The sequence below is a fragment of the Hippoglossus hippoglossus genome, chromosome 2 (assembly GCF_009819705.1).
Source record: "Hippoglossus hippoglossus isolate fHipHip1 chromosome 2, fHipHip1.pri, whole genome shotgun sequence".
Taxonomy (NCBI): Eukaryota; Metazoa; Chordata; class Actinopteri; order Pleuronectiformes; family Pleuronectidae; genus Hippoglossus; species Hippoglossus hippoglossus.
This window is the reverse complement of record NC_047152.1, coordinates 3,212,398-3,231,325: the sequence shown is the minus strand read 5'-3', so window position 1 is coordinate 3,231,325 and position 18,928 is coordinate 3,212,398. Positions and strand designations below refer to the sequence as shown.

At 44.1% G+C, this 18,928-nt stretch overlaps 1 protein-coding gene across 4 annotated transcripts in view; it reads left to right on the top strand.

The window, feature by feature from the left end:
- The first annotated feature begins 10,003 nt into the window (after positions 1–10,003).
- LOC117776118 (activin receptor type-2A-like) overlaps positions 10,004–18,928 on the top strand; it is a 37,330-nt gene continuing 28,405 nt past the window's right edge. The window contains exon 1 of one of the 4 annotated variants that reach the window (XM_034609815.1): positions 10,004–11,035. In XM_034609815.1, coding sequence (XP_034465706.1) covers positions 10,981–11,035 — 55 coding nt within the window. In that variant the 5' untranslated portion in view covers positions 10,004–10,980. The remainder of the gene's footprint in view (positions 11,036–18,928) is intronic. The other 3 variants (XM_034609812.1, XM_034609813.1, XM_034609814.1) reach the window with 3 other exon arrangements.

The following is an 18,928-nucleotide window of genomic DNA, read 5'->3' as shown; positions in this document are numbered from 1 at the left end:
GAGACAACAGGTTTTCACCGCTCAACCACGACAACGACGCACACCAGTGGAAATGTGGGAATAAATGAACCACTGCGAGAAACCGCACACTGCAGAAACATTCCTAGACCATTTATAAACATCTTTATCCCGTTTTATATTTTATTTTGAAGCCCAGGAATGAATTCTGTAAGAAAGAGAAAACAACACGGCTCTCCCTTTATGATTTCCCCCCCCCCCAAAAGCGTCTTTGGATGTTTTTAGTTTTTACAGTGCGCCGCCTGTTTGAGGAAATGCCAGGGCGGCTGGGAGATCCCGCAGAGATAAGCGGCACCGAAAGGCCCCGCTGATGTCACCGGCTCTGGACTGAGACCGCGTCGCCCTCCCTCCCTTCATCTCCTCTTCTTCTTCATGGCAGTGCAGCTAAATAAGACGCTGGACACAACCATCACTTTATTACTCGTGTTACAAGCTAATGTTACTCCCACAGGAGGTTTAATGTGACTCCACCATGATTCCCAGCAAACTGGAGCAGCAGCCAAAGAGCATTTTCACTCCTTATTAATCACATGACCTTTATCAAGGCTATTCAATTTATCTATTAGTCAGGAAATAGTGAACGAGAAATGCCTCCACCAACCACTGCAGTTTCATGCATAATTTATTTCAAGAATGATATAAGGTCCCTGTGACCTTTGACCTTTGACCACTGAAATCTAATCACTTCATCTTTAAGTGACGGCCGGTTCAAAGTTGAAGAAATTCCCTAAAAGCAGACTTGAGGTATTATGTTCAAGAGTCCAAAAACCTCCTCCTCCATTCTTATGCGTTCACAATACTTGAAACGTGATTTGTAGGGTCACAGGGACCTTAATCTTACACATTTGACCACCAAACTTGAACCAGTTCATCCTTGAGTCCAGCTGAATAGTCTAAGGGAATTTGAAAGAATTCCCTGGAGGCCTTCCGGAGATAATGTGCTCACAAGGTGAACTGGTGCCCCTCCCATTCTGGTGAACACGTCTCTGTTTAAAATGTTATAATTCCTGAAAACCCAAAGTTACACACCTTTGAATTCTTGTTTGGTGTCTAGTCTCTATTTTCGCTGAAGGAAAAACAGCGACTTGTCATGTTGGAAGCCCAATTCAGAAAGAGAATAGAAAGAGAAAAGAGAATATTTGATATCTCTGCTCAACAAACAACATGGAGGACCTTTTATTGATTACTTTTCTCTTACTGAAGAAAAATCTCAGGGGTGGCAAAATAAGTAACTGCATAGGAAAACAAATATATATTTATACATACATGTTTTTGGCTGTTTTTTCCACTGTAACAAAATAAAACTATGGATAATTTCAAGAAATGTCCTGCTCCACTGTGCAGAGTGATTTATGTGCAGGGTTTGAAACTAAGGCCGTTATCCCGTTCATCTTGTTGTCCGTCAGGAGACCCTTCTGCCTCTTGGCATATTACTTCCTTCACTGACGTACACACAACATGAATGCACGGCCGTCGCCCGGTAATCAGATCATGAGACGATAAAGACGTCGAACTGATGCTGTGGCTGTGTTTGAGTTACTCACACTCACGCGGGAGCATCTCAGGGAAAGGAGCTGAAAGTTCCCTCTCGGACACACAGGAGCGGATTCGGTTCAGCGCCGAGTCTCATGATTCACCGCGCCGGGGATGGATATGTAAATGTGACTGCATATAGTAGCACAGGTGAGATGTATGTGTATGCAGGGGCCATGTTATTGCCTGTGTTTGACACCCACATGGAGCCCCGGCGCGTTGCGGGTGTGGGGGTGGCAGAGCACGAGCCATCTGCTGCAGGATACCAGCGATGTTTTATCCAGGGAGCGGACGAGTGAGGAGGAGACGAGGACAGGAAAGTAGAAAGTGAGGATGAAAAAGGGAAAGACAGAGGGATTGGATTTCATCAATGCCAGGAAAGAAGTAAGTTAAAATTGCAAGTCTATCCATCCGTTAGCTATACCGCTTTTTCTTTCCAGGTCGGAGGGGGTTGGAGCCAATCCCAGAAGACCTTGGGCGAGAGGAAGGATGCACACTGGAAAGGTCACCAGTCAAGCTCAGGGACGACATACACACGACATTTACGTTCACGTGTACAATCGATGTAGAGTCTCCAGTTAACGTCACCCATGTTTGCATGTGTGTGGACTGTGGGAGAAAGTCAGGAGCGTTTTTAACAACTGTTGAGATGTAGGACTCTTGTCAAAGGCTTTGTAGGGCTTCAACTTTTGTCTGTAAGGTTGTGTGGCGAAAAACGTCAGCTCTCTTATTTATTCATGTAACAAAGAACCTTATTTCTTTCAGAGACCACGGCGTTGGAACACCAGAGGTCCTGACGCACACGGCTCTGGGTAAAGAAAAACACGGGATCGCCTGGCAACAACATTGACTACATCACGCCTTTTTCCCACAATGCAAACCGACGTCATTTGGCACCTGGCTGCGCGGCCAGTCTGTCAATGGGACACTGATGATTTTTGCAGTTGGTGCCCAACAATACAGTCATTTGCATTTGCCCTTTGTTCGGTCTCATAACACATCTGTCCGTTTCTGACGTCCCAAAAAACCATCATACTTGTTGTTCATCACGTGCAGCATGTGACTTTATCCAAACCAGCAGGTCCTGACAACATATTGAATTCCAGGGCCACATTCAAGCCCTGCAAGAAATTCCGTCTTTCTCCGACCGAGCCTGGTTTTGTCCATTTGTGACCACGCAGGCTGCATTTGAAAAACCCAGGTTATTAGTCTCAGTTCTGTGCAGAAACCCACTGAGCATTTGTCCCGATTTGTTTCTGTCTTATGTAAAAGCACTAAAACGCAGCCAACATTTGCATTATCCAACATCCAGCAGAGTCTTGGAAAGATTCTTTGCATTTTTCTTGTGGACTTGTTTCATTTTATTTTTTATTTTTATGGACTCGTTCTTTGTTGGCTGTGTCTCAGCGAATATAAAAGCTTGGGGGGGGCGTTAAGTAGCTGGCAGAGACCCTCCTAATTCCTTTTTATGCGATTTATGCTTTTTTTTTTTTTTAAAGACTTGCAAGGCAGAAGAAAAAAGAGAAAAGTGAATCATGCAGGGAGACGAAAAAAGAGCAAGAGATGTGAAGAGATAGAGGAGGTCCTTGGCAGAGCCTTGTACAGCTGTTGAGTGCTGTCACAGGGTCCAGGGAAGCCAGAACTATTATCTATGACCACGCACACACACACACACACACACAGACATACACACACACACACACACTGCAGGGATTAAGCCAGCAATGACACTTTGAATAGGTCTCCACACCTTTTGATACAAACAGAAGGCAGGAGTTCATCCCCCCCTTTTAGTCGTGTCAACATGTGTTCACATGCGTTCCAGCTCTGATGATTGACTCCCTGTAAAACAACACAACTGCACACACTCATCCACTGTTTACAAGATCCCACTAACATTATAGGTGGGGTGGTAAATACCAGTATGATATTTGTGGAGGATGAAAGTTTAAACTTCTGAAAACCTTTTCTTTCACTTACTATTTTCCAGGCTCCATCTTTTGACAGTAAATAGAAATTCTATCAAGAACAAAACATCATCATTTATTATATTTTCTATATATAACGAGGCCAATTCAGTTCATCGGTTTTATAAGTTAGTAACTAACTAATCCAACAAATACTAGTTTAAAAAAAATGCTGTACAAAAATTCATGAAATCATAATTTCTCATTTCTCTCTTTTATATATGTCATACCAGATGTTTTTATAAATTATACGGGTGTCTAGTAATCCCCAAACAGGGATTGGCTAATTGCAAGTGACATCACACAGAAATAAAAATACATAAATGTACAAATGAATTACAAGAAAGTTTGAAATTTAATATCACAAAAATTGACTCTGAAGACCACAATCTGCCCAAATCAAAATGTGGGATTCGAGTCGTAAATTCTGAAATCTGTTTTGTAAATGGCCCCTTTCTGTTTGCACGCTAGCTACACAGCTACCTTCCCTAACCGTTGGCAACAACTCGTCTATAAAGGTTTCGGGGTGCTGGGTTACATTCCCCAAATAACCTGCTCTCATTGTGCGATTGCATAAGGGTCACGTCATGCTCGGAGCATGGGCGGCCTCAGCTCTTAACGTGGTGTTATTTCCAAACTAGCCTGGTCATGCCGACGCGTATTCCAAGGGGGGGGGTGGCGCTGCGTATTAAATTTGGAGCTGTCAGCACCGCGTTACTCGCCAGATCCCTCCAAAGAGAGAAAACATGTCACACTTCAGGAGAGGTGGTTCGGTTCAACCTCAAACTCCACTTGCTGTATTCCGCCGCTGCTTGGCTATGTGAAATGACTGTGCGGGCCAATTCTGCAAATCTGATTGCAGCAGCCGTTTAATGGAAAATGTATAAATGCTGCAGCAACAGGCCTTGATACAAGTACACACAGCATTGAGGTATGAACAGAATTAATGAAAAGCATTGGATGCCGGCGCTATATGTGCGTCCTTTGTCGGGTTACAATGTGCATCTCTGTGGCGTGCGTCATCCCCTCCTCTGGTTCAATATTACCTCAGGCCTACAGAATAGACGTATTCCAATAGACCAAAGATTGTTTACTTGATTATTCACGCAGAGAAGGTCGCTTGCTCATTTTCCAGCGCCCACCCGCCTCACATACAGTTCCACGCAGGCATACGAGTATTCAACCTGTAACATTTCTTCACTCTTACCTCCATTGTGAGCTGATTTTCTGTTTTTTTGCATGCCAACCCATCAACCTCTGGGCCAGGAGCAGCTCATTCCGCTCAGCCCACACAGCCGGCTGTTTCCAGGCTGCGTCCTGACCTTGCATGCCTCCGTGTAAAACCAGTAGCTGTTACAGGTGACAGCAGAAATGCTGGGGATTAAGAAGTCAGCGATACCTGTCATGACATAAGCGTGAAACAATTGACGAGTAACTGTAGATTTTGTGTGTTCTCTTTTTTTTCTCTCTGGCTGACTCCACGTGTCCTCCCCGACCTTGAAACACCCCAACCCCCAATAAACAACCTCTCTTCTCAGCTTCTTCTGTTGCTGCCTTTGGAGAAACATGGTTTCCACCGAGCAGCCACAGCGACGAAGGCTCATTTTTTAACTCACTAATGCCTCCTCTTCTGCGGTCTGCCGTGTGGGGTTCGTGCAAGGACAAGGAAGGCAGCTGGGTGCCAGATGAGATCGGTAATTAGGCCGGTATCCACCGGGCTTTGGTTACAGGTGCAGATCTGCCTGCGGGGATGAACAAAGCTGTCAATGGAAAAGATCATTCATGCTGAAACAACAGAGCAGAGGGGGGGGGGGGGGATTGGCCGGCTCCTGCTGCAGAGAGCCAGAGTCAGGACAAGATAAATCGCTCTGAGTGGCATCGCGACAAGCCGAGAGCAGGCGTATAAATCATTTTCCCGGGCGCTTTAAGAGCAAAAGAGGAGGCTTTGATTTCCAGCAGGAGAGCCCGTGCACTGGAAAGAGGCGAGATCCCCGCCATGCACGCCGCTCAGCCACTGAACGACCTGCTGAGAGTATTGTTTTTAATCACAAGTGCGAGGGGGGGGCTTCTCGCGCGATGCTCCAGTCTCAGTGGAGCACAAAGCCGACACGATGTAGAACCGCTCTCTCGCTGGGCGTTAAAGTGATGCTGGAGAATCTCAAAAAGCGATTGGAGCACTTTGGGACCACTGCTGGTTTCATACCGGACTGGGGAAAGACACACTGAAGGGCTTCACTGCGTTACATCACTGCCTCTTTAATGATAATCACAAGGATATTACAGGAATGTAGGAAGTAGAGTCGGGGGTGTTGCAACAGGGGAGGCAAAGAGAGCAATTGACTGGGGCTCCGGGATGATAGGCTGATCACGTGATCTTCTATGATCGGCCAAGTACAGGCTACTACCTCAATATTTTTTGAGGTGTATTCACTGTCTGCGCTTCGGTAATAATTTTGAGATTAAAAGAATTGTTTGGTTGGGCACATTTTCTGATATTACTTTGATTAAGTAATATTTTTAATGCAGTATTCATACTAAAATAATTGCGTTTTTTTTTTAATCTTCTGCTGAACCAAAGACATCATTGACTGCATGTGTATGTCTTTCTGAAAAAGCCTTCATGCTCATGTCCCCTTAAGGAAGGGAGAGCAGCTACAGTAGCAGAGGACGTGGCAGCAGCCGCCTGATTTGAGGTCTATATGGGAAACTCCATCCTGCCATTCATCATTCATGCATGCATCTCAAAGTGTGCACCTGCCCCGCGGTGTTGTCCCGCACCTCTCACTGTCACATGCACGCCCACACATCACAAACACACACACATTTCGACACGTCCGCTCACAGTTTTCTCCTTTTTTTTTGTGTGTGTGTGATGTATTTACATCCTTTGTTTGCTCTGCGATGCACTTTGCCAGCAACCTGCTTTTTGTTAAAAGCACTTTGTCGATAAATTTGACTTCCCTCGACACTCAATACCGAGTCCATTAAGCCGCAGAGTCATGGGGCTACTCTGCGCGCAGAGGGCCACTGGTTCCAGTAAGGTATATCTGCTGAACTCTCATTAGCAAGCATCATACGTAATTCTGGCACGTGTAATGCCATTAGAGGGGATTTGGCATCTGATAGTTGAGTAATGGGATTAGCCGGGCAGTAAATCTGCAGGACCAGAACTGAAGGTCTTCCCCACTCAAAGGAAGATGGACACACAACCCAACCTGATGTTTCCACACGGAATGAATGCAAGTCATTCCCCACTGATGCGCGTGTGTGCCTTTCATTTTGAAAGCAGTTGTTGAGTTTTTAGAGAAATTATTGGTAAGCGGGACGAGCTGCTCATGTATATTTAAAAAATCTAACTTGAATTTGCACAACACTAAACTAAGATGGTGAGCACAGGGCGGATTTAGCTGCTGAACATCAGCATGTCCGAGCTTAAAGTAAGGTGCAGCCTCACACAGCTGCTCACACATTTTCTCTTATTTCCATATGATCGGACTTTGCATCGTAGCCCCTGGTGCCACACGTTACACCCCCCCCCCCCTGCGGATGGAAATATCTGCATTTACCATCGCTGCTGAGAAACAGAGGTAAATGAAAACACTTGATGGCGGCTCAACAAGGCCACTGCTGAATCATTCATTATCCGGCGAGCAGCAAAGACCAGAGAACAAGAGGGTGACAGGGTACACAGCTATACCGCTGCTGACTATTTAATGTGTGATTCTGCACACAATATACATTTGACATATTATTTATATATATATATATATATATATATGTATAACGCCAAGGAGTAATATTTGTATCCTTTTATATAAGATGTTTTCACACACTCTCACATAATCATCATTATCAGTCCTTTTGGCTTTAGATTTTTGTTTATTGCAAAATTTTCGATGCTCCCCTGCTTCCTCAATGAGCCGCACACATTTGGTTTAGTCTGTTTGGTGATTATTAGTCAGATGAATTCATTTTTCTTTGCTGTTAAGTTAGCTGAACCCGTCCATATACATTTCCCTTGTATCTCAACTATTTGAATTAATGCACTGTTTTATTTTTCTATATTTTTGAGTAGAGGGATTTTTGGTTAACTTAATTTAACTCTTTGTATTTTATTTTTAGGCTGAAATAAATCCCATCTCCTGAAAAGTGAACATGTGTTGCAGTTTGACTGTTTGGTCCCCGTCGGAGAGGGCAGGGACTGATTTATAGATTAAACTGGGTTAAGGTTGTTCATGAACTTGAACTTGAGCCATCACCTTGTTTTCGCTATTTCGTCTCTTATACTGATATTCAATATATATCAATATTCAATATATTAATATTCCAGTGGCTCCGGTTTATGTTACGTTTTTGTGTGTGTCTCTTTGTGAGGAGTGTTTTTACTCTTTACCACCCAGTTTTTCCCTTTTATTCCAAATTCACCGCATCAAACACACTCATTGTGTTTGTAATGGATTCTTTTCTCCTTAAGAAAGATACATCTTCTCTTGAAACAGAGACTTAAATGTTGCATGTAAAAAAAATAAAAAATCCCTGATCGCTAACACGATGATACTTGATTTACCGGTATACGAACCCTGCAGGTGAGGTATAAGGTGATCACGCGGCTATATTTAAAGCCAAGAGTTCGTGCAGGGTTCACCCTAAATGAATGTAATTGAATTAGCTAATGTTTGTGACGCAAGACAAAGGAATCTAACAATGAAGGGTAATCTAATTACGCAGCGCATGACCAGAGGCCCACTGGGTCCTGATAAGAGCAATATTTTGAGGCAGGTTTGGAATATTCTTCTGTGAGTTATCTGTGAAATGATCCAGGACATTTCCCAAAGACAGGGAGGGAGACTTTCTGTAGAGGCGTTCGTTTCGCCAAAGGGGGGGGGGGGGGGGTTGACATGCACAGGAAGTGAACTCCTCACCTGCCCCCGGCGTCCGTGCCTCGAGCTCTGGCCGATGGAGCCACGCACAGGACCTTATTGTGTGCGTTTTTTGAAGGCCAACCGCTCCGATATAGAACAGGTGACTCAGCTTCCAGCTTGGCAGAGAAATCCCCCGGGACCTCTGACCTCCTAATCGTTTCGCAGCGCTTATGGTTGGAGATCTGCTCCAGGCTATTAGAGAGATTAGTGTCACGCAGATTTGGGGATGGGCCAAGCCTATATCTGTAGTTCATGGTATTCTCAGCGTTTATTACTGAACACTCCACCTGTGGTGAAATGGGATAGGTGACATAGTAGCACATACCACAGCAGGAGGCTATATGTAGGGGCCTTATGTGTTGACCTACATGCAGTCCTGGGCTGACTGTTATGAGCTTACTGTTTTAAATAAAGTGTTTGTGGTTTAAACCTCTTGAAACATCACTCTAATTGGCTTTGGGTGATGTTTATACATTTGCTTTTCTTTCTGTTGTTGTTTATATTGGACATAAATGCTTGTATATGTATAATAATGCAACAACATATATGCAGATGGAAGCCGACAATAGCCCTTTACCTGTAAATGCATATTAAAACAATATATGGTTAAAAACTATGTTGTTGTTTAGTATTCTAAAACGACTCCAAACTGACCCGCCCCTCTTTTCCCTGCAACGGTACACGCTCGGGCGCAAAACGAACGCCCGTCCTCAACAAAAACAATCCCTAGCTCGTAAAGCAGTTTGGTCAAGTTCGCCACAGTGAGCAGGGTTGGTGACGGAAGTTTAACTATTTTGCTTTAAAAATGAAAGTAGACCGAATCATGTGAAGGGGAAGAAAAGACATTGAATGTAGAACAACTGGGAACAAACCACAGCATATTGGAATATTAAGTGTTGGAGTGTTTGAGGTTAATTTCAGCTCAGCAAAAAAACTATAAACTGATGCACAATAATATTAATTTGCCAAGAACGCCAGATTGAAAACATCCTGCCAAGGCCTTATTATGGACTAAATTAAAACTATACTGTAAACAAAAATGAGCTGATCCCCAATGTAGGTCGATAAAAAAATTGATCAGCTACTGCTTTTAAAATCAAACATTTGCATCCAGTTTCTTTAATGTGAGGTTTTGACGTGTTTCTTTGGGATGTGTGTCACAACAATGAATATATGTATAATTTAAAATAAATTATAAGGCGTAATTATAAGTTTTTTGTGGCATTTTAGAGACAAAACGGTGATGGGCTTTGTTTAAAAGGGGACAGAAGTGCAGAAATGTCCATATTTTCAGTCTTTAAGGAGGAAAAGGGATGTTTGATAATGAAAGATCCTGAAAATGTGTTTCTCTTGAAGTTTATTTAAGACTCTGTGGGCATCTTTCCAGGTAAACACGCTCCAAGGGGGGAAACATCAGTCGCAGCCCATCTGCTTAAAAAAAACAAGGTTGAAGAACTTATCAAAATCTCATCTCATGTTTCCATTTCACCCACTTTTATTTTGAAAACCTCTCCCGGAAGCTTCCCACCCGAGTTCGACGCTCTTGCCGTGGGTCGGTGACGCCATCTTGAAAATTGTCCCGACCAGAGGATGCGAGGAAGGAGGCGGACTCCGCGGGGGAAAAGCTGCTCGTCCTGAACTCGATCGCTCCGCCAGCCACACGGATTACCGGCGGCTCCTCAGCGGCGGTTGCTAACATTTGAGAGCGGTCGTTGAATTCAGTTCGACGCGGGGGTTTAGGGGGGAAAGGCCGTGCGACCCCGCTTCGGAGAGAGAGGGCTAACGCGGCGGAGGGAGGGAGCCTCTTCATCGGTTGTTTTTTCCTGTCGCGCGCGCGGGGGGGAGCGGACGGGGCTCTGGTTGTGGCCGGGCAGCGTCGCCGGACCGCCGGGCGAGAACCGACACTTCCGAACGCGGAATACGACGGCAGCCGCACACGCTTCAAGAGAGGGGGGGTACGGGACATGATCATTTCGACGCCCTTTTGACGTTTCTCCCCCCCCCACACACCACCACCACCACCACCACCACCTCCCAGCTTATGCGACGGAGAAGTTTGATCGGAGAGCAGGAGCGCGCTCGGTTTCCCAGTCCGATGGATGTTCGCCCTGTCCGGCTGTGGCTCGCCGTCGCCGCCCGGGGAACACCGACACCAGCAGGCACCGGCGCCGCTTCACAACAATGCTGCAGCGCTGGCATGTCCCTGACAGCCGCGACTTGAGCGCCAACAAGTCGCCCTCCATTGCTCGTCTGTAAAACCTGGAAATACCAGCAGCCATCAGCTCTTCATCCTCTTCCTCCTCCTCTTCCTCCAATCCTTTTTTTGAGGGGGGGGGGCGACAAGTGGTGTTTTTGGGGATCTTCTGGATTTTAGGATCTTTTTAAAGATGCTCTTCCTGCTGAGACCCTCGGAGCAGCAAGACATTTGATTTGACTCGTTTGTTTTTGCCGGGTTTCTCTTTTTGTGTGTGTGTGTGTGTTTAGTTTTTTTTTTTTTTTTTAATTCTCTTTCCAATCAGTGGATCCGATTCGGATGGAAAATGGGAGACGCCACCAAACTGGCCTTCGCCGTGTTCCTCATCTCCTGCTCTTCAGGTGGGTGTGGAGGATGCGTGGCTTGTTTGTGGGGCTGTGGAGAACTGAAGTGTTGTTACATGTGCAGAATGCAATGGAGCCCTTGTTATTTTTTTTGGGGGGGGGAGTGCAGTGCAATGCAATCCTCTGAGTGGGGGGGGCTTGTGTGTGTGTGTGTGTGTGAGAGAAAATGCCCCTCTTCCCTTCTGCCTTATTATGTTTTTGCAGCCTCCATGTGCTGATGTGCATTGTGGATTTTTGCACATGTCAATAGGGGGGGGGGGGGGGGTCCAAGATGGGGGCCTGGGGACCTCAAGGGGCCCCTGAGGAGATCCACCACAACACGTCTTCCTTTTCCTATCAGTTTTTTTTTTTACAAACAAACAAATACAAGAGGGCATGGCAGCTTGTCTTGTCCTCACTTCAACCTTCCAACTTGCAGTGTAAACACATGAAATGAAGCTAAATCTCACATTAGACGGGGATGATGCGAAGTGAACATCAGTGGAGTTTGAATACATTTTCTTTCACGTCTAAAACTCAAAGCGAGAACCTTGTATTTCTAAGAAAAATATGCTTTTATTTGCAGGGATACTTTAGATATATCATATCTGCATGGGCTCTAAAGGTCACGGGAAGTTTCTCATTAAAAACATAAAGAAATCTCCTCACAGCAAAGCAATTTTCAGGCCCCGCGAGTCTGTGTACATCATTACATATTCTCTTCCCCCCCCAAGGGTGGATGCATAATGAATGTCAGCGGGGTCGGCGAGGTGATGCTAAGGAGAATGGGGTTAACCCAGGAGTGCTGCTGTTCCTGCAGTGCACATTGGTTACGGGGATGTGGGTGGACTCAAGCGTCATCCGCTGCGATTGGGGGAGCTGCTCGTGCAGGTTTTATGACATCGATTGGCATTTTCATCCTCCCGGTTGCATATTTGCCCGTTTTTTTCCCAGGCTGGATATCTGAAGAGAAATGTGATCTAAACCAACAGTGTTAAGAAAAGAGGCTGTTATGTTAAAATAACGTATAGTTTTAGGGTTTAATTGTAGGGATTGTAAGATTTTTTACAGGTTGTAACGTCTTCCAACTTTTTAAAGCTAATTTCCAAATTAAAACGCTCTCTGTCCACACAAGTGATTTTGCTCCGTATCAGGATCAATCCCCTAAAAACACGCATTGGCCATTTGTACACCGGGCCTGTGCTTGCAGGTGTAAACAGGAAGTAGATTGTCTACTCTGCAGTCGGTTGCTTAGTTACCTAAAATACTTCGAAGAGAAACAAAAATTGTGAAAAGCAAGACGAGGGGTTTCTTATCTTGGACCGGCGACGAGGTGGAAATGTTACAGACTGTAACACTGGTAGTCGAGTTGTGCCTGATAAGAACCAATCAGGAAGCGAAAGCAGGATCTGCGTCATCGTTTCGTAATGTCCGTTTTGATGGAGGGTCCAGACGACATTGCTCTCTCACTTTGAAACTACTAACAGGGCCAGCAGTATCTCAAAACCCCCAGACTAGTGTGGGGGGCGCCAGGCGTAAACGTACCCACAGTGAGGCGTTTTTAAAAATAAAACAGTCGTAATAACTAGATTGACACATTTGAGATCAGGCAGTTTGCCAAACGCGGCGTCAAGAGTATAAACGTTACTGGGGCGCCTGAGCCTGAAAGTGTTTGTTGTGATGCGAGTCATCATGTGGCAGATATTCTAACCGGCGCGCTTTTAATTTGCGTGACGCCCTAAATAGCAACTTGAACAACTCTGCACGCAGCGATGGTTTCACCGTGTTCGTGCAGAGCTCAGTATAACCACAGAAACTGTGTGAGTTGGAATATATAACTGTAAAAGAGAACAGCAGAATATTTCCCGCCTTTTGTTGTTGACTAAATTCCTCCAGACGCTAAAATGTTATTTACTGTCGTTTGCCCGATTGTGCAACTCAACTAAAAGCTGCTTTCCGGGTTGTTTAGAAGTAAACAGCAGCGAAATTACCTGGCTTAAAAATACCCATTACGCCGTCATAGCAGTTAAGACCTGAGAAATGGAAGGGCAAAAAAACATAGAGTCTCAAGTTGCAGCAGAATTGTCCTTTAACGGCGAGCCCTGGGGTGTCTTTGAGCATTTGAGTAGAAATTAAAAGGCTTCTTAAATACAGTAATGGCTGGTGTTGGTTGGAGTGCAGCGCAGGTGCCGCCTGCGTCGCACTGTGCAGCACATGATTATTCCACTTGCTCATTACGCTCTGAAGTGGGAAATGAATGGTTCTTATTTGCGGAGGAATAATAATCATCTTGAGTTTTGCACAGCTCGGGGGCGAGCGACACAGCGAAACCTCCGATAAAGGACGGGGCACTCAGAGCGGAGGGGTTCGATTTGATGAGATCTGTAACGACACCCCCCCCCTATTTTCAGGGGCAATATGATTATTGTTTTTGACTATTATCTGATATTTTTTACAGGGCAAACATTATTCGACATAGATAAAGTTAAAATGAGCATTATTGTTTACAGTTGTCTAATCAAGCCTTTGGAAGCTGACATAAGGTGCTTTTATTTTGGAAGAGACCTTGTTTAATGTTGTATTCAGCAGCTGCCTGGAGCTTCTGATCCATACTTGCTCGAACACATGGTGGGTCGAGGTGTGCGTGCCAGAGTTTTGATGTGACGAGAGAGCAAAACAGGCTTCTTGTGTAAGTTCCCTTGCTCCGTGTTGAGTTTGAAAACTGGAAATTGACATTTCACGTCCAAGGGGAGCTTTAGAATGTGACGCTGCTGCTGCTGGCGCCCCGGTTCATCTGTTTTTTTTAAAAGGTGACCTCTGCCTCAGATCCAACGTGAGCTTCCACTGCGAATTGTAAATATTTACTGAGCTGCCCTGTGGCACATTCGGATCCTGTCAGATTTACTGTGAGTGTGAGCTGAAGCCGAGAGAAACTGAGCAGTGATTAAAAAATTAGACGTGTGATCAGATCATGGCCCAAACGATCAATCATCTCCACGCTAACCCAGATGGTTAAAGCGAGTAACATCTCCTGTATTTTTATTTGATCGATAACTGCAGTGTCATGCGACCATTTGAACCCATCCGCGTCACATTTTCTCTAATGACTTCTTGAGTACATGTAAATGGATCTAAGTTGAAGCAATAGGACGTGTCGTGTTTCCACGTGAACGCCCCGCTGGTAATCCGTCACCGGCGCCGCAGGTCATACTCCGGTTTAAAAGTCGTGTCCTGTAGGTAATTTGGTAAAAAAATGGTCGTTAAGCTTCCTGCATGTTTCCACCACGGAGGCTGATAGCTGGATAAGTGGAGTCTCGTGCTCTGCCTTCACATTTGCCCCCCTTCCCCCATCCCCCCTGTTTTGTTCACTGCAGCAGTTTCACACAGACATTGATCCTCTTGCATGCCAGTGTAAGGTTACATCAATATGGCGAGGATGAAGCGACTCTGGGGTTGTGTGTGTGTGTGAGTGTGTGTGTGTGTGTGTGTTTTGTTTTTTTAAATCCTCAGCAGCACAGCAGATCTGATGATGCAGTTTCGGCTCTGCTACACACCAGACTCCACTTGTAACGGTATCTGAGCTCAGTCGCCAGACCAGGGCCTCTTGTGTAGGAAAATTAACATTCACCAGTTGCATTAATTGGGAGAATTTGTTAATTTGTCTGCCACCTCATTGAACTTCATCGTCATCGAGCTAGATGCTAAATCTCTCATAGCTCCGAGCTTGGTGTTGTGTAGGTGACGGTGACCGCTGACCTTCCAGTAGAGGAAGATAAGAGACTATATTCAGGTTATTTTCATTTAATGGCATCAGTTTTATCATAATGATGAACCTCAAAACATTAAATATCTTAAAATTTGAAAAATTGGAAGATATTTAAATACTATTGTTTTACGCAGGGACGGAAACTACCAATTCTTTAGTCAACAAATAATTTAGAACTAATCCAGAAAAAGAAAACAATTGTTCAGCCAAGGTAGAGATTTTGCCTTTGGCTTTCCTGGGTAAGATAGACACCATTATTCATTAGTTTACTTATAAAGCATCTTTTTATTTATTTATTGTTAAACCAAAAACCCAGATACACAAAATTCCAGGAGTTTGACCTGAAATTGAAAGTGCTGTGACACTGTCCTCTGACTGGAAATTTATGTTTACTTATGGCTGATTATTTAATATAAAATCATGATAAATCCAAGGAATTAATAACACAAGCAATGATTCCCATTTGGGAAATATGTACCTGTCAATTTAATAAATGAAAACAAATGCCACATATCTGTCCTTGACACTGACATGAATACATTTATTGCAAAGATGAATATTTAAATCAACTTTAAAGTGTAAAAAACTGGAGGAAATGGGGCCAAAGTCATATTTTCTGTGGTGATTTGTGTCAATTGAGACTTTGGACTGTGACTAAACCACACTTGTACCCTTCTGCTGCAGAGTTTTAGGTGTTTCCGAGTATGGGTACTAACTCTGTCACATTTTCTTCCACCTATCCATTCCTAATATGTTCCCTTGCATTATGCATTAGGCTCTGAAAGCACAGGTGTATTTGTTAAGGCCAGATGTAGCCTCGATATCCCATTGGGCCCAACTAGCCACACTGCTTCCTCGCAGGGCCGTGTATCATTCTGTGCTCGAACATCATTAAAAAAAAAACAAAGCGCCGCAACCGATTTGTACTCATGGAGGTGAAATGGTGACCGGTGACGGCACGTTGCTGGGTCCAGCTGGGGGAATTATGACCCTCCACCAGTCGGAGCACTGGTTAAATTTAGAGCGCAGCCAGGTGTTTTGTGCTTTGTGACATAAATGGCTTTTGTGTGCAGATTTTTGGTGACAAATTGGGGTGGTCACGGTTGTTTTTGTGAATGCGTGCAGTTTCGGCACGGATGTTGAGGACATTGCAGTTTGGATGAGTTAAATTAGTGTTTTCAAGGTGGAGGCCAATGACACGCAACAAAAAAAGACTAAAAAGCTGGAGCCAGTTGGTTTTATTTCTTTATTTATCATTTCCGCTGATATGAGCCTTTCAAAGACATAATGATGTCATTGTTTAAGTTTGCCGATATGTTGCATATAGGATAAATTGTGGTAAACTTAATGTCCATTAATTTACACAAGGCATTTGTGAATCCGACTAAATGACAATAGAAAGGAGAGAGAGAGAAGTGCGGATGACCTTTAGAAAGTTCATTACTTAGCACAGCTTGTTTACATGTTGCCCAAGTTTCTCAGCTTGTTGAATTACATTGGAAATAAATCAGCGAGGTGTTTGTCATGTGTGGAAAGCAGTGATGTTTTTAACCGCTTTCGAAAAGGGCCTCAGGCTTCGTGAAAAGCACTTGCCACATTAATGACTATCTAAACTTTCACTGCAATTAAGAATCATCAAAACACCATTATTGCTATTGAGGGGATTTTCTTCCTTAGCCGCGATTTGTTTCAACTTGCTCCCGGTATCACTGGGCTGAGCATTGCCACACACGCCAATACACTGAAGAAAAAAAAAAAAAACCACCACAGAGGTAAAGTAATTAGAGGAAATCGTTTGAAAGCCAGTTAGGTGTAATTTTTGTTTTGAGGCTGACATCCAATGCTGCAGATCTTAAATACTGCAAGCAGGTCAAAGCAAATGCAAAGAATCGTTTGCACATGCTGCAAGGCTCCGGGTCTTTTTATAATGGCAGCGTGGAAGCAGTGAAGGGACTAAAATACCATACATATTTAATTCAGCTTTCACCTCCTTGGAGGAAGCAGAGGTGCAGGCTCAGAAGAAAAACCGAGGAAGACGGTTCGAGCTGCCATGCCCCTGGATAAAATGATGATTCTGATTATTCTGCTTGATACTGCAGTTATAATGTTATTAACCTCATGATAATCCGACTCCATATGTTTGATCATTCGGTTGATCTTTACACAGTTTAACTAGAGCGATATATTGGTAATTGCTAAGATAATTTGCAGTCTATTTATATATATATATAATATAAAGAAAATATATAGAAGTTGATGTTGTATTAAATACAAGTTGGTACTTATTGTCAAACATAAGCACTGATAATATTAATAATAAAGAAATCAGTTAGTTAGTTTTTTTTTCTGTAAGTACTTTTTAGAGATTAAAATTGGCTTCCACCTTAAAAATGTTGTAACATTCATTTAATTTGATCCGTAAGCGTGTACTTGTCATCTATGGCTTTACTGGATTGTGCCGGTAGGTCATGGAGTCCACCCTTCCAACCGAAAGGTCACAGGTTTGACATCCGCCACTGCGTGTCCTTAAAGCGAAACCCTGTTTGCTCAGCTTATTGCAAGTCATGCCAGATGAGAGCATCAGCTAAAAGCCTAAAATGTAAATGCAGAGGGTGCGTACTCTCTATAATGGGAACCCGATGAATTGCCCCTGTAAACATTACTGACTCAAATTAAAACAAACGATAGGGACGATAATAAGTTTAGGCTTGAAAACAAAAACCATCACCTTCAGTGTTGCAGTGCTTGAGTGATTTGGGAATAACCCTGAGCTTTTAGAGTCTTAAAATTTGAATATAATTTTTTAAAATCTATTCATATCAACTATCAGGATGATTTTATCTTCGTCTTGGCCACTCGATGTGTCGGTACCCCAGAGAACAGTCCAGAATGGTCCTTTACTGTAATTAATGTATCCTGCAGATGTTGCTTTATGTGCTTGGGAGCGTTTCAGTCTAGACAGACTGGCTGCTCAGACGGAGAGGCCCTGCTTTGATCCTTGATTAAAAACTGCGAGCTGTACATTCATCATGCTCTTGTTTCAGGCTCTCTCGAGGGTCCTCGCCTGCTTTACGCTCTCCCTCCTTCCTCCCCTTCGTCTTCGCCCGACACTTGCCAAGATTCCTCCCTGTCATGAAGGTTGCCCTGACCTCTTATCACCAAAACCACTAAAGGGTAGCGGCGTCTTGGGGAACTCGGCGGGGCCAGGTTTGAACGCGGTTCGCTCAGGATACTGTGGGTTTGTCCTCCTGCCATTATTGTTGCTGCCACTTTGCTTTGCTATCTTATAAACCTCAAATAAACCTTTTTAGGTTGCATTGAGCACCAATCATGTAAAGTGCAGACAGATCAACAGGTCAGAATAGAAATCTTTCGACACTGGTGGCTCCCTTTTTTGCACCAACCACCAGTTGGAAATACCAGCGATGCGGATAGGAGATTTGTTCAGACCTGACACTATTAATATTAAACAGGTTTTTCTTTTCAACCAACCAGTATTGACGGGAAAGAGAGTTTCAAAATCTCAGCTGTGCCCGGAAATCACTGAGTCATCATCATTGGTATTGATAGGCAAAACTATAAACCCTGCGGAAACATTATGGTTATTCTCTGCATCAGCAGAGCCACATTCTTAGCTTACCGCACCTGTAACACAATCTCAATTAAAAATACACAAGTGTTGGTGCTTTATTTTGGCGCCGGTGCCTTGTGACCAGTATGTGTCATTAGTTTACACTAAATATAAAGATGAGCCTGGGGTCAGCGAGGTTGTCAGATAGCTGGATGGATGAAAAGGGGGGGTTGAGGGAGGGGGGGGATTATTGACTCCCTACGTTTATTGGTTTGTCTTGTGCAAATGGGAAGCTGGCGAGTGCAAACAGGGAACATAACTGAACGGCAGAGAGAGCATGTCTCGGGACACGTGAGATGACTCAGAACGGAGCGGTGCATTAGTTTTACACGGCGGCGGCGGCAGCAGCAAGCTGGGATCCAGTGTGGGCCAACCTTGACTGCAGAGTGCATTTCTGCATGCTTTCTTAGAAGGGGTCGGCTCATATGTTTTTATTTCAGGGCCAATATAGATTATTATAAATCACTGAGACAAGATAACAGATATTTGGAACAGATATACAGTGGGCTCCAAA